We start from the raw sequence: 14,730 nt of genomic DNA, 5'->3' as shown, positions 1-14,730 counted from the left end.
CTCCCTCACTGCACACAGATTTCCTCAGGAGAGAAAAAAACCAACAACCAAACCAACAAAAAAAGCCAACTCGGAATAACCAGGCGAGAGGCCAATGCTTACAAAGATCCCATAGCCATTGTTCAGAGAAAACAAGTCACTTGCATCATTCCCCACTGCAATAATGAGCTTTGGGGTGGCTGAATTCTGCCTGTGAGAACCAGCGCCAGATGTGCTCTATCTCCAGATGCCAGGAGTCCCACACCCTGGGGATCAGCAACCAGAGTTATTTTCCATGAGCTGTAATTACTGTAGCGCGACGGAGAAGGGCTGGATGTGTCAAGGTGGTAATCCCCAAGGTAAAATGAATCCTAGATCACTTAAATCTTTTGCAGATAACAGTGACAACCTTAATTTGGACCATACAAGCTGAGCTGTAATATGGGACAGAGGTCACAAGCATAAAGTACTTCTACCTGCTCATCTTCTTTCCATAGCGCACTAGGCTGAATGCCAAGCAGCAATCCTCAAACCCAGGTTAAGCTGCAGCTTCTCCACTTTTACCAATTCTGCCATGGGCGGATAACGTTAGCGGAGCCACATGCCGAGGGGACAGCAGGCAGCCTCTTCAAACTCCCAGAAACAGGAGGGCGGTTTGGGGGTGGGTTTTTTTTCCTTCCATTCAATGATGCTGCCTCATCATCCTACTTAAAGAAGTAACCCAACAAGTTTCCAACAGCTCTCTTGACCACTGTTTTTAATTACCCACCTACAGACATTCCAGCCTTTGGCAATCTTGGTTCTTCGGGGTGGTGGGAGGGGGACGACACGGCACCACAACACAAAGCAAGCAGGTAAAAGGAAAAAAAATACACAAGATCCCTGCCTAGAAGAGCTTTCAAGCTGAGAAGAAATACTGCCAACACAGGAGAAGGATACAAATTGCAGGAACTAAAATAAAGACTGCAAAATGTTTGGAAAGTGGTTAGCAAGATCAAAGATTCAGGTGCACAAAATTGATCAGGCATAAAATTTTGATTAATAAAATACACATTGCCCTACCTTTTCAGGGATACTTTACCTACCGTTTGCAGCTTCATTTCTCTCTAATGAAACACCAGTCATTGAGAGAGTAACACAACAGAGTCAAACAAAGCAGGTTTATTTAAAAAGCACATGTATAGTAAAAGATTACTCTGAGGTGCTTCTTGTGTAAAACACTCCAAGATGCATTCAGAGGAAAGACTGTTTATGTATCACTGTCACCTTTTCTCAGATGAAAAACTGGAGTTCACAGACTTAAGGGCATGCTTCAGCAACACCACCAAAACCAAATCCAGGTATACTGAACTCCAGTCCCATACCTAGTGACTGTGAAACTTTCCTCCTTAAAATTATCTATCAAGATCTAACATCAGGAGTTAAAGTCTACATAAAATGCAGCCGGCTTTTTTACCAGAAACAGCAGGTTATTCAATAACACAACCACTAGAAAGAAAGGAAAAAACTCACTCACACATACACGTATGTTGAATACCCTCCCTCCCTCCAAATATCTGATACCCTTCCACATGTACATACTTCAGCATAAACTAGCCAGGACTTTGTAAGAGATTACTTCTGTCTGGGTCAGCACTTCTGTGCACTACGAGCAAATCCCTCCCTGCTCCAGGGAAATGAGTGGTCCTGGTAGCACATTTAAAGTCCGAGTAACTACCAGTCACTAAGTTAAATCGAGGCATTTTCCACTTCTCTGGCTCACACAAAGTGGCTTCACTTTCCACAAATGTCTTGAAGGCTCTTTAAAACACTAAAATTTGCAAATAGCAGAATCACCTCAGCATCAACAGGCATGTTGCCACAACCACCCAGGTTTCCTTCACGTAGAAGAATTACTACCCCCAACACTGACAAACATCATGTTTGCTGTTGCTTTGATAGAGGAAGGCAAGCTCAAAAGTTGCCAGGATAACTCCACGGCCAACTCTCCGCCCCTTAAATTTAAACTGAAAGTCTTCCTAGCTGAGCATTCAATTTTTCAGTTGCAGTCAGATGCGATGATAACAATGAGTGGAATGACCACGGCCATGAAAACATTTCAGAAAGAAAATTAATCAAAACGTGTATCACGGTTTTGGCCACAAACTGGCTGTGAACAGACAGCAATTCCTCTGAAAATATTAACCATCTGCAGAACTTGTTTGTCAAAGTTTATTAGGCGAATAAGATCTAGCGGCAGTAAGTGTATTAACAGTCTAAGTGTCAAGCACGCCATTCAAAGCTCAAATGGTATGGATTAGTTCTGCACGCAAGCTACAGAGCTCGCTTCGGTTATTCGTCTGCAACTCTTATGGAACACCTGCAGGTAATGGTTTATTTACGGCAAATATCACCCCATACTCACTTAAATTTTTGCTGGTGTGTCTGCATTTCTCCCAACTTTACCGTTAGCTACAATGCTCACATAAACCAAGTTTTGAGCTCCCTTAAGAGTTGATTTACTCTGTTCGAAAAAAGTCTCCAGGAATATTCCCCGACTCTTTATGGGGTGCATGGTTCCTTCTAGTAGTCACCACATCTGACTTTTGCAGATTGCATTGAAAAATGCACCTTTTTAACAGCATCATAGAAAACCTTCTCCTCCTCCTGTGCGTGGATTCCAAAGTCACAGCTGACATGGAGCGTAGTGTGGTTTTGTGGCTCAGGATAGGGTGGGTGTTGAAGAAAGATTAGATGAGATTAAAAGCCAGGTTCATCCAGGTTTTAGGGGCAGGTAAAAGGGAAAGACTGGCAAATGATTCGAGTTCAATTTATCGAGGCTTCACTATAGTTTTGCCTGCATTAGCCACACCCTACCTAACTCTCACAATGCAGCTTGTCTAAGTAAGTCCAGATGTGTAACTCTTCCTGGGTATACACTTTCTAGCACTTGAACACCTGCAAACTTGAGTTTTAGAACATGGGTAAGTAATAGTCAACTTGATCCAGACAGTAAAAAACATGCTGTTAAAACCCAGACAGGCAAAAATTCTCCGTAACTACAAATTTCTTTTACTCCGCTATGGAAAATGAAGATAATGTATAGACTTTTTTTTTTTTTTTTAAATCATCCACAGCTGGGCAGACCTTCTAAGCAGAATTTTCATCCTCTTGCTCTGACTTGAGAACATGAATACTAACACAGAAGTTTAATTTGCTTTCACATCTTTTGCGAAAGACACATCCAGGTAAGTCACCAATACAGACTTCTGAGCCTTTCTGTGTACAAAGACAACTTTTATTACTGTTTAAAGGAAACCAACTTAAACTGGGGAAGCTCAATTTCCTTGTGTATAAAAGATAAATAATAGATGCTATGTTAGCAGAATATTCAGAATTAGCTAATACTCATACAGCACAGAAAGCCAAAGTGCCAAACAGTATTCAACAATTATTATATTATTAAGCAAGGCCATTTTTAAATACACATGCCAACATTTGAGGTTCTCAGATGACTGACAATCGCACCACGAACTTCCTATTGCATCTGGTGTCAGTGCTGTTTATTGCAATAGCAATAAACCTTCATACTGCGAAGTGAAGACAATTCTGTAGCCTGTTCACAGTTGAGAAATTCCTTCTCCCAGCAGACTGTCCCCATTAAGCTAATCTAACACAATACACTCATATAAAGTATTTATTGGTTTCAAAGTGGTTTCAGTTGCTTTAACTCTTTTATCATCCAGAGCAAACAAATCAATTTAAAGCAAACATGTCAATTCACTTAAGTCCTTGAAAAAGTCGCCCATGGATTTAACATCAATACAAAATGACACCTTATATCTGCCTATGCTGGCAGGCAATGTGCCAGTCAAGCAAGAGAAAAGGAAACAACAGCTGAATTAAAAATCCTGTTTATTACACGAACCCTCAACACCCTAACCAACTTATCACCCATTCCTCACACTCTGGAGATTCTCAGTAGAATTTTGTGGCTTAACAGGTATTTTCAATCTTTAGGAAACAGAAACCACAAAGACGAAGTGCTGGCGAGCTCCACGTTCTGATTTTTCCAAGAGAGAAGGAACCGAAAGAATTGTTGGCCCACAAATTCCTAACAAATTGTACTGAACAATACTTTGTGGGACATACTTCCCATTTCCTCTCCTCCTCTCACAACTGTCTAATCACTCAATATCTCAAAAACTCCTCAAAATATCCTTTGACTCTATTGTGAGACTTTCCGTGGCCTAACTTAATAGGGGTGGGATTCTCCAGAAGTATTTTTTCCAGTTCAGAAATCCCAGCTGTGGGCTGTCAGGAGATGGCACGTCTTTGATTTCTTCCGAAAGTCTCAAGTATCCAAACAGCACGTGGCTTTGGCCAGCCAGCGTCACCAGCCAATACCCTAATTATTTGCTTCTGCCCTAAATGAGCTTGCAATGTTGTCGGACACATCCTGTTGGAAAGCAATATAGCAAAAAAGGAAAACAATCCACATGCCTTGAAATCTCTAAACAAAATGCTGACTCCATTGTGCATAGCAGAATTGCACGGTTGCTGGCCTGCGCCGTAAACTGGGGGGGATACTTATTCTACCACCATTCTTCCCTCGAGGCTCAGGTTGATACCTATTTCAGTTCTTCACAAAGGTCATTGAGCAGAAAATTACAACTATTTTCTTCAAGTGTTCTCAGTGCTTTTTCTCAGCCGTATCGACTCCCATGAGAAACTCTGAACATACAAAAGTCAAACATTTTGAATGTTTAATAGCCCCTGGGTTAAAGACATATGGAAAAATTAAGAGGATTTCTTAGAATGAAGAGCCATAAAGTTACCTACAATAGCTTCTTTCTAACAAGGAATTTAAACCTAGTTATTGTTCTCGACCTCAAGATGGCAGGTTGCTTTCATACAATACAGTATGTTCACAAAAAATACTGATCTAACATGAAACTAAACCTTGCCATTAAAGCTATTTACGAGCACCACAATTTCTGCTTTGACAAAAAGAGAGAAAACTACTTTTCACTCTACATTCCTGGCTAAATTTTAACTAGATGGAAAGTTACATTAGGCACTCTCTGTAAGTCACATGCGTCTATATTCTAGGAGAGGTTTTGTAACCTTTATTTGTTGTTATGCTGCCAGACCTTACCATAAAAACAACTGATAACAAGTTCCCAAAAACAATCTCTGTGTTTGCTAAAAAGTTACCTTGGCTTGCCTTATTCAAGAAACATGCAGGACAGAGAAAATTTACAGCTGGAACAAAACCCATGGCCTATTTTACTAACAACTACATTACAAAGAAGTAAAACAATTCTTAAGATAAAAGTTAAAGCAGCTGAGATTGGAAAAAAGGTTCAAAAATAGCAAGAGGCAGTAATGGAATTTATACCGGGCTATTGATGAAATACATTCATACCCTTCTAAGTATGACTTTGTGTGTCATGCATGTAATACATGTATGTATTACAGACACATAGAATCACAGAATGGTTTAGGTTGGAAGGGACCTTGAAGATCATCTTATTCCAACCCCCCTACCATGGGCAGGGACACCTCCCACTAGACCAGGCTGCTAAAAGCCCCATCCAGCCTGGCCTTGAACACTTCCAGGGATGGGGCAGCCACAGCTTCTCTGGGAAACCTGTTTCAGCGGCTCACCACCCTCACAGTAAAGAATTTCTTCCTGATATCTCATCTAAATCTACCCTCTCACAGTTTGAATCCATTCCCCCTCATCCTATCACTTCATGTTCTTGCAAGAAGTCCCTTTCCAGCTTTCTTGCAGGCCCCCTTAAGATACTGGAAGGACGCTATAAGTTGTCCCCAGGCCCTTCTCTTCTCCAGGCTAAACAACCCCAACTCTCTCAGCCCGTCTTCACAGGAGGGGCCCTCCAGCCCTCTGGTCATCTTTGTGGCCCTGCTTTGGACCTGCTCCAACAGGTCCATGTCCTTCCTGTGCTGAGGGCTCCAAAGCTGGATGCAGTACTCCAGGTGGGGTCTCACCAGAGCAGAGTAGAGGGGCAGAACCACCCGACTCGACCTGCTGGCCACACTTCTGTTGATGCAGCCCAGCACACAGTTGGCCTTCTGGGCTCCAAGCGTGCATGGACAGCTCATGTTGAGCTTCTTATCTACCAATACCCCCAAGCCCTTCTCCTCAGGGCTGCTCTCAAGCAATTCTCCACCCAGCCAGTATTTGCGCTTAGGATTGCCATGACTCAGGTGCAGGACCTTGCACTTGGCCTGGCTGAACTTCATGGGGTTGGCATGGGCCCACCTCTCAAGCCTCTCCAGGTTCCTCTGGATGGCATCCCTTCCCTCCAGCACATCAACCACACATCTACAGTATGAGTCATTTTAAAGCATCTCTGGATGCTTTAGAATGAATTTAAAATTAAATCAATTTAATTTAAAATGAAATAGTAACAAATTAATTCATACAGCATGCCTAAAAGACAGTTAAAGCCATTATCCTTTGTCCGGAGACAGAAGATTCAGTGCTTTAAAAGTATCAACTTAAACTTCAGAGTCAGTCTGGACTTTCAATATTTCCTCACTATTTCACGAGGATTTACGACCATAATTTGTGACAGGCCCTCACATCGTGCTACTAGTAGTTACTAGGAAAACAGCCCCCTAAATCAATGACGGACTGACTGAAATGGCACCCAAATGCAGTTAAGGACTCCTACAGAGCACATTTCTCTGTCATGAAATTAGCAAGTGTTCTTTCCTGTTACATTCTACATTTGAACATAGTGATAGGCTTCATTAGCTTCAGGTTATCTCAGGAATAAACAGCATTTTAGGGTTGTGCTCAAATGCATTTTTTATTTCATCCTGCATCCCTAGTTTCAAACTTTTGTAACCATCTTGTCACACTTCTCTGCTGACCTTCTTTATCTTGTGTTTCTTAACATCAGGCAAATAGTCATTCTATTAAAGAAAACTAAGATACAGTACCACAATTTTGGGAAACAATCTAGTATGCAACAAGCAATAGCTAACCAACCTTTTGTGAGTTTAAGTAAGAATAATTCTTGCTTGAGATTAATTCTTAAACAAGAACTTAAACAAAAATTATCTCATCTACTTCCAGGTTTTGAGAACCCCACATAAAACACCCGCTGTGCAGTATTAAACATTCAGAACATACAATATTTTCAGACAAAAACATGCCATTGTCATAACCATCTTGTTCCGGAATACTTTGCACAGGTAGAGATTCCTCCCTTCAAGAAACTACCAAGTGCAACAATCATTTTGTCTTATCTCAGCGAAAGGAGAGTCGAGTATAGTCCATATCTGAAACAGGTTTCTCATTATTTCAAGCCACGTAAATAAAACTGCGCCTGACACCCCCACATACAGAGCAAGGACTTAGCTCCACAGCAAAATTATTTCACAGCCAAAGTATTCCGGGTCTATCATAACATGCCAAACTTTGCAGAAGCTTTAACACTGCAGAAGTTCCAGCACATCCCAAATCTTGCAGAGATGTATTTACATATTTGTAAGATAAGCACATCAAAATAATTTTAAGAGGTAAAAGTCCCTTAAAGTCATGTGTCTGCTTACAGAGGGGGGGTTCTCAGGAATGGAAATAACGTCACGCAGAGCCTCTCATAGTACATCCATGCTCCTTCTAAAAGGACAGATGAGCTGTCCTTAAAAGTACAGTCCAGATCAACCCAACAACAGAATCACATACCTTCCCACTAAGTAGGCAGAACAAAAGCAATGTCATTAAGATTTACAACCAAGACTCTTTAGCTAATTCCTAAAAAAAACGTTACATTTGTAGAGAAGTTTTTCCATACACGTTAAGGAAGGTGACTATTGGTACAGAACACAGGCTGTATTAAAAGAATCACGGTCCCTAAAATGAAGTGAACGAAAACCAAACTCCAAGTTACAAATTATTTCTTAGTTTTATTGCAAACTCTTATTTTCCTAAAAGTTCCAAATGTGAAGTGTTATGGTTTGAAGAACCCACAACAATTTGTTGTGGTTTAGACAATTAGTCTATCACCTGATGACCCCTCCCCACCTGGGAAGGGGAATCAGGAAGAAACAAGGGAACCTGAGGGTTGAAATGCAAACAGATTTAATAGAATAAGACTAAATAGTTAACATTAATAATATTAAAGAGCCAATATTGATTCCAATATCAATATAAAAGATACGAGGATTATACTCAGCCAATTCTATCCGTAGGAAGCTGTGCGCTCCCAGCAGTGGACAGCAAGTGTCGGACACTGCAAGTGCTACGGCTTCAGGAGGAAGGGAAGGGCTCAGGGGTCCGGCACCGGGGCAAGAAGTTCTCAGGACTGCAGACATCACGCAAGAGAGAAAACTCCTCAGCAAACTTTCTAATTTATATTGAATGTGACGTTCATGGTAGGAAATAATCCTATTGGGTGGCCTGGGTCAAGCGCCCAGGCCTCGCTCCTCCTCATCCCCACACCTGGCAAGGCCTGAAAACACTGAGACCTTGAAACTCACATACCCTAGCCGGCTATAAAGTAAGTATTCTCGCTAATTCAGACATTAGAGTCTTCTAAAAATGCAGTTTTCCCAAGCATTAGAAAAGACCTTACTGAAAAGTAAAATTACTGAAAGAGAAACTAATCCTGTGTCACTCCAACCAGGACACAAAGTTATCCCATTTTTAAAGTATTCCTTTCTATTCGAATCTGTTAAGAAAAACATAAGGAAACCCCCAAGGAACACTATCAGTCTGTTGTCTCTTCATTTTAGACTCCTGTAAGTTGATTTCTGTCCCCCCCGCCCCAAAGCTACACAGCTTCATTCAGTCAAGCAGGAATGTGAACATCTTGACACAAACATAAGTGTTCAGAAAGGAACAAGCCACACTTAGGGTTTTCTGAAACATTTTTAAAGGATCGAGGCAATGTGTATGGAGAAGGTGCATCCTGAGGTGCGAAGGCCATCTTTTTCATGCAATCCTGACCGAATAAGCAACATGTAATACATACCTACAGAGAGCTCCAGCTAAAAATATAGAACGATGATGCCAGCAGAAAATGATCACTTCTCCTGCCCTAAATGACAGTTCTAATAATTACAGACAGTTTGAAAAGGTGGGTGGCCTAATAAAAGAGGCCCTGAGGTGATGTTCTGACAGCCTTGGTCACACTGCCGCGTTTTCTAAACTACCTAGGAAATTGCAACAGCTAGGCTTCGGCTTGTTTAAGCACCGGGGTGATGTTTTCGAGCAGACCAGAGGCAGCAGCAACAAACCAGAAGTCTTACACACGCGCAGCCCTAACTCCCCATCTTGGGTGACACGAAGTCGGGACAAGAAGCAGCATGCAGGGAGAAAAGGATGGGGAGAGGGACGCCGGCTCTCTCCCCACGGATGCTGCGGGCATCCCCTCCGTTTGTTTGTGCTTTTAAAGGATTAAAAGCAGTAATTGCGAAGGGAAAGCAAAGGGCAGGCTCCGTGTCCGGGACGGAGCGCGGGTTAACGAGGGGCCCAGCGCGCCGCCGGCCCGGGACAGACGGGCTCCGGCAGCGCCGATGGGGCCGGGCCTGGCCTGAACCGGGCACCCGCACCCCGGGCCGGGCCGGGCCGACCCTCGCCCGGACGCCCGCGGACCGGCCCGGGGCGACCCCGACCCCTGCATCCCGGGCCGGGCCGGGCCGACCCCGACCTGGGCACCCACACCCCGAGCCGACCCCGACCTCGGCACCCTGGGCCGGGCCGACCCCCGCTGCCTCCAGCCGGGCCGGCCGGTTCCTCCCGCCGCAGCGCCACCCACACACAGCCCCCCCCCCCTCCGTCGCTCGCCTACAGCCTTTAAACAGAGCTGGGGGGAACACGACGACGACAACAACCCTCGCCTTCCCCCCGTCCCCTCGCCAGCCCTGCCAAGAGTTTGATGAGCGACACCCAACACCCGCCTCTCCAAACCTCAGAGAAAGCCCTGCCCGGGACCGCGGAAGGACGGGAGTGGGAACGGGAGGAGGGAGGGGGGGGCGACTTTTGTCTCTCATTTTGCAACTGTACGGGTTTACCTGAGCCACCCACGGGGGGAAACCGCTTCACCACCCCCCGGCGGGACACGTCCCGAGGGAAGCGGGAGGAGAGGCCTCCTCTTCCTGCGCTCCCCTTTTGGAGAGAAGAGGGTCGAGGAGGAATGGGGAGGGGGGGGAGAGACGACGCACCCAGCCTCCCGTCCTCCTCCCGCCCCGTCCCGTCTCCGTCTCCTCCATGTGCGCGTCCTTTCCCCCCGCGGGAGCCTGCCCCGCGCCCTCCGCCCCGCAGGCTCCCGCTCCCGCCCCGCTCCCCGCCGCCCTCCCGGCGCAGCGCGGGGGAAAAGTTTGCCCAAGTCCGACAACAAAAGGGACAGCGGCGCTCGCCTCCCCGCCGACCCGGGCGAGCGACGGCGAACGACGACCCGGCGAGCTTACCCCCGGCCGAGTCCGGCTCGCACCGCAGCACCGAAGCGGCCAGGAGCCGCAGCAGAAGCAGCAGCGGGAGCGGCGGGGCCGCCGCCGCCTCCATGTTGTGCGGCCGCAGCAGCTGCCGGAGCCCACGGAGCGTCTCAGGCAGGCTCCATGCTCGGGGCGCTGCGCTCGGCGGGGAGGGAAGGGAGGCGGGGAAGGGGGGAGGTGCTGGAGCCGACCCTCCTCCTCCTCCTCCTCCTCCCGCCGCCGCCAGGGAGGGGGCTGGGCTCCTCCGCTGGCACCCGCAGCCCGGGGAGGAGCCGAGGGCGCAGCGCCGTCCCGCACCCCACGCGTGGGTACACCTGGCCGGGCGGGGGTGGGGTGTAAGGTGGGATTTCAGGGGGTTTATGTGTTTTTTTGGTTTTTTTGTTGTGGGGTTGTTTTTCTTTTTCCCTTTCTCGTTCCATCTGGAGCTGTTACTCCAAAACCAGGCGGGAAGGTTGGGAGAAGATGGCTCGCTGCGTGTCCGAAAAGCAACCTTTCCCTGGTGGATTGAGAAGTTACGCGTGGGGGTGCCCGCCCCTTTTTCTGTCTCCAGGAAAAAAGGGTGGTTGTTTTCTTCCCAGGCGGAGGTTCGCTTTTCCCTTCCTCCTCCCACCAAAACAAAGGCTTTATAAAGCTGCTCTTCTACAAAACATTACTTTTCAAAGAAAGGCACGTTCAACAACAATCTTTTGTTGCCTTCCCCCTCCCTCCCTTAAACGTGCCACCTGCTCATATAAACACATTACTACTAGGAGAGGGGCAGAAACTCTTGCCCCATGACATGAGGCCTTTGCAGCGCTGGGGACGGGCAGCCGGGAGCTGAGCGGCACCCAGCTCACCCTGAAACACCCTGCACCTTTTGCACGTCAGGTGCTGCCCCCACCTCCCTAGCAGGGATAAAAAGAAATAGCACAAGTCAAGAATTTCCATTTGAGTCTCCATTTTCCCTTGTGCTGACATCAGTTCTACAATAGGAAAAAAAGTTGCTAGATGGCCTTGTATGGAGACGGAGGCAACAAGGGTCTGTCTGCCTGGCATCCCCTTAGACCATTTTTGTGAGTCTCAGAGCAGGAGCTGTAAATCACAAGCAAGTACTTCCCAAATGGATGTTAAGCTTAATAGTTTCATTTCACTTTAGAGATGAGTAAGTTCCAGGTTTCCCAGTTGCCATGTACTACTGTATCTGCTACAGCGGCAGCGGAGATTTCTTCTTGGTGTCCCATGTATCCCTGCCCATCTCAAATACCAGGATCAAATATTCAGGAATTTGTTTTAGGCCCTGGTGGTTACTCCATTGCAGACTTCCCCTCAGACTTCCCTCAGAAGGGAAAAAGGTGTAGTGGTTTGTTTTGATTTTAAAGTCAGTGGTATTCAACTTAGCTAAGAAAGCAGTTTAAAATTTAGAGTTACAAAAGGCTTATAGTGCTGACCTTAAAATTGACCTGCAAAGGAAAATAAAGTTTTCTTCTCTATCTTGCTGCAGCTTTAATGTAGAAAGAACATGTATTTTAAAGAGGGGCTCATTTTAGGTGGCATTTAAAACCTAAAAAAATCTCAACTTTCTTGAAGACAGGAAAACCAGAAGTTGGTCTTTCTGGCTAGCAGGTCTGTAATAAACTGGAGCCCAAATCTGGGCTGCTGTAAATCATTAATGGCAAAACTTCGTGTGAACACCAGCTGAATAAGGGTTTTGTTTTGGACCTGTTTAAAAAATCTGCCCAACACCAGACAAATAACTGGAAGAAAGATTTCTTTGTTGAAGACAGTGATTGGACTTTACTTTTGATAGGTCCTACCTCCTGCATGGTGGAAATTACCCAGTAGTCCTGGCATCGCAGTAACTGGGGATAATTAGAGTCAGAGACAGAGAAAGGGCACGTGAAATAGTTGCACTTGCAGCAGGCAGTGGGGAATGGCGGTGCATGGAGACCGATATCCCAGACCCCCATCAGCTTGGGAGAAGAGCAGCACCCATATACAAAACTGGTTTGTGTGCCTTCACGGAGAGCCAGGCTATCCTGTGATGGCATCAGTGGCATCACCCGAGTTCCTGGTGGCAACAAGGCAATTGCGCTCCCTACACTGTCCTCCCCCTCACCCTAACAGGACCAGGGAGCGGTTACTGAGATGACTTACCCATAGCACCAAAGCCAGCATCAAGCCCCGTGGGGTGGGTGAGCCTGCCCATAAGGCTGCTCGAGGGCAGCAGCAACTTCTCTTTCGGCTGGCAGCTGCTTCCAGCACTTGGTATCTTTGGGTCTGAGGTCCCACACTAGGATGTAACATGGCTGCTGCTATCCCCGATCCATCCAGGTGTTGCTTGTTTCTCTCCCTATCTGACCCTGTCAGACTGCACGGGCAATTTAGGATTGGCAGCATTTTATACCAACAGGGAGAAATAGCAGCATGTGGGTGGCCACACCCGAGAAAGCAGTAGTACTTTATACAGGAGGCTAAATGAAGTAAAAATGACGCTGACTGACAAAGGGATTTGCACTGAGAAATTTCAGAACAGAACATTTTTCAAAGGAAGGTACCCACCATAAAAGGAGACGTTGAGACTGGTGACTGATCAGAGCCACACGCTGACCTTGCTGTGATGGATGGCTGTTCATAGGCGTAAACTGCGGAGTTTCATACCACGTTGAAGTTCGTTCTTTGCCATAGCACAGATTTAGTGTAAAAGTTCATTTTCAGAGTGGAGTATTCTTGCCTGGTACCCCCTTTCCTTCCTGACTAGGTCTACCACAATTAGCAGATTGGGTGATAGGCTCAAAGCTAAAACAAAATGAGGAGAGAGACCAGGCCACGGAGGTAGGCAACTAGGGAAGAGAGTCTTACCAGTGTGCATCTTTGGGGCTTTGACCATAACGCCTCTGCTAAATAGCCATTAATCATGATCTAAAGCGATGGCAAATCTAGTACCAGCCAGGAACGCAGTATTCCTCCAACCCAGAAGATGCCATCTTAAACTAAGTTGGTATGTCATAGGAAATTTGGAGGAAATTTAAAGTTGGGCAACTCTGAAAAGAAGTCTCACCCATGTGCTGAGAAAACCACCTTCCACCTGTTTTCCAGCCCTGCAAAAATTCCTCCAGCAAAACCAGGGGGGGCAAAGCTATGGCATTCCTGAAACATCTGATATATACATTTCTGTAAGAAAGTCAAAAACAGTTTAAAAAAAAAACAAAACAAACAAAACAACCAAACCCACAACTTACCAGGATAGCAAAAGCATGATCCTATCATTCCTCTTAGCGGAAGAAAGAGGGAGGGATCCTTTTCCATACCATTGTATGCTCACAGAGCCCAAGTAGGACCCCAAAAACACAGCCAATACCCCATTTCACCTAAAATTTCTTGTGTAATCCTGGGCAAGTTACAGTCTAGCATTTCCTCAGTTTCTCCTACAATATAAGGAGTGGGGGAAATAATTTTCCTGACTTTCATCTTTTCTGTGTACAGTGTGAAGGAAGCTGCAGCAAGTTTGGGGCCTGGCTATAGGAAGCAGGAAAAGGAGAAATCCGGACTGGGAGCCCAGCACTCCCCTGCTAAGCTGTAAGCAGGCCAGTTCTTGCATTCTGCCATTGCCGTCACCGATGGAGAAAGGAGGGACATGCAGAGACACATGTGGAAAACACGAGACACAGGAGGGAAAACAAAGAGCCCAGCTGTATTGGAGCACCTAGAGATGTCCTCCAGGATAACCTAGCCATCCCACCACAGCTGGGAAACTTGGCTTGACTGAAAGGCTCCAAATGTTTTCTGCACGTTTACTCCTCCTGGATTTCTCCTTCCTACTCCAGTTTACAGCATCCTTCTCTCCCAGCTGCAGCCTGAGCTCCTGTAGAGCTAACATTTAATGACAACTGCAGAAGCTCCTAAAGTGAATTTACTGCCTTATAAATGACACCCAGGTTTATTTTATGATGAATATCAGTACCAAGACATGCATCTTTATTCCTCTGGGATGGCAATGTTTAGTCAAGATGAAGTCACTAGACCTGGATGGGCTGAGGATGTTCTTTGGTGTTTTGCAAAGGGAAGGTAAAGTGAACAGTGAGAAACAAAGACAGCATCAAAACATCTTCCTTCTCTACTTCTAAGGCCATAGGACAAAATAATTGTCCTTTCCCCATGTCTCAAATCCACCTCTTCACACTTCCTCTCTCAGCTTTCAACTAGGAAGCAGTCTCAAACTAAAGACATATAGGGACCCCTATTCCTTCTCACCCTGTATTACAAGAGAAAATGTTTACAGGTAATCTAGAATGAGTCAGAAATTATAGAAGAAAGCATCAT

The 14,730-nt window shown here is 45.8% G+C and overlaps 1 protein-coding gene across 2 annotated transcripts in view; it reads right to left on the bottom strand.

The window, feature by feature from the left end:
- LRP5 (LDL receptor related protein 5) overlaps window positions 1-10,583 on the bottom strand; it is a 164,473-nt gene extending 153,890 nt beyond the window's left edge. For both annotated transcript variants that reach the window (XM_054198037.1, XM_054198038.1), the window contains exon 1: window positions 10,408-10,583. In XM_054198037.1, the coding sequence (XP_054054012.1) occupies window positions 10,408-10,501 (94 nt within the window). In that variant the 5' untranslated portion in view covers window positions 10,502-10,583. The remainder of the gene's footprint in view (window positions 1-10,407) is intronic.
- Window positions 10,584-14,730: the final 4,147 nt, after the last annotated feature.

This window comes from Rissa tridactyla, chromosome 4 (assembly GCF_028500815.1).
Source record: "Rissa tridactyla isolate bRisTri1 chromosome 4, bRisTri1.patW.cur.20221130, whole genome shotgun sequence".
Lineage (NCBI taxonomy): Eukaryota > Metazoa > Chordata > Aves > Charadriiformes > Laridae > Rissa > Rissa tridactyla.
Note: the sequence above shows the minus strand (reverse complement) of the source record. Positions and strands in the feature narration are given on the sequence as shown.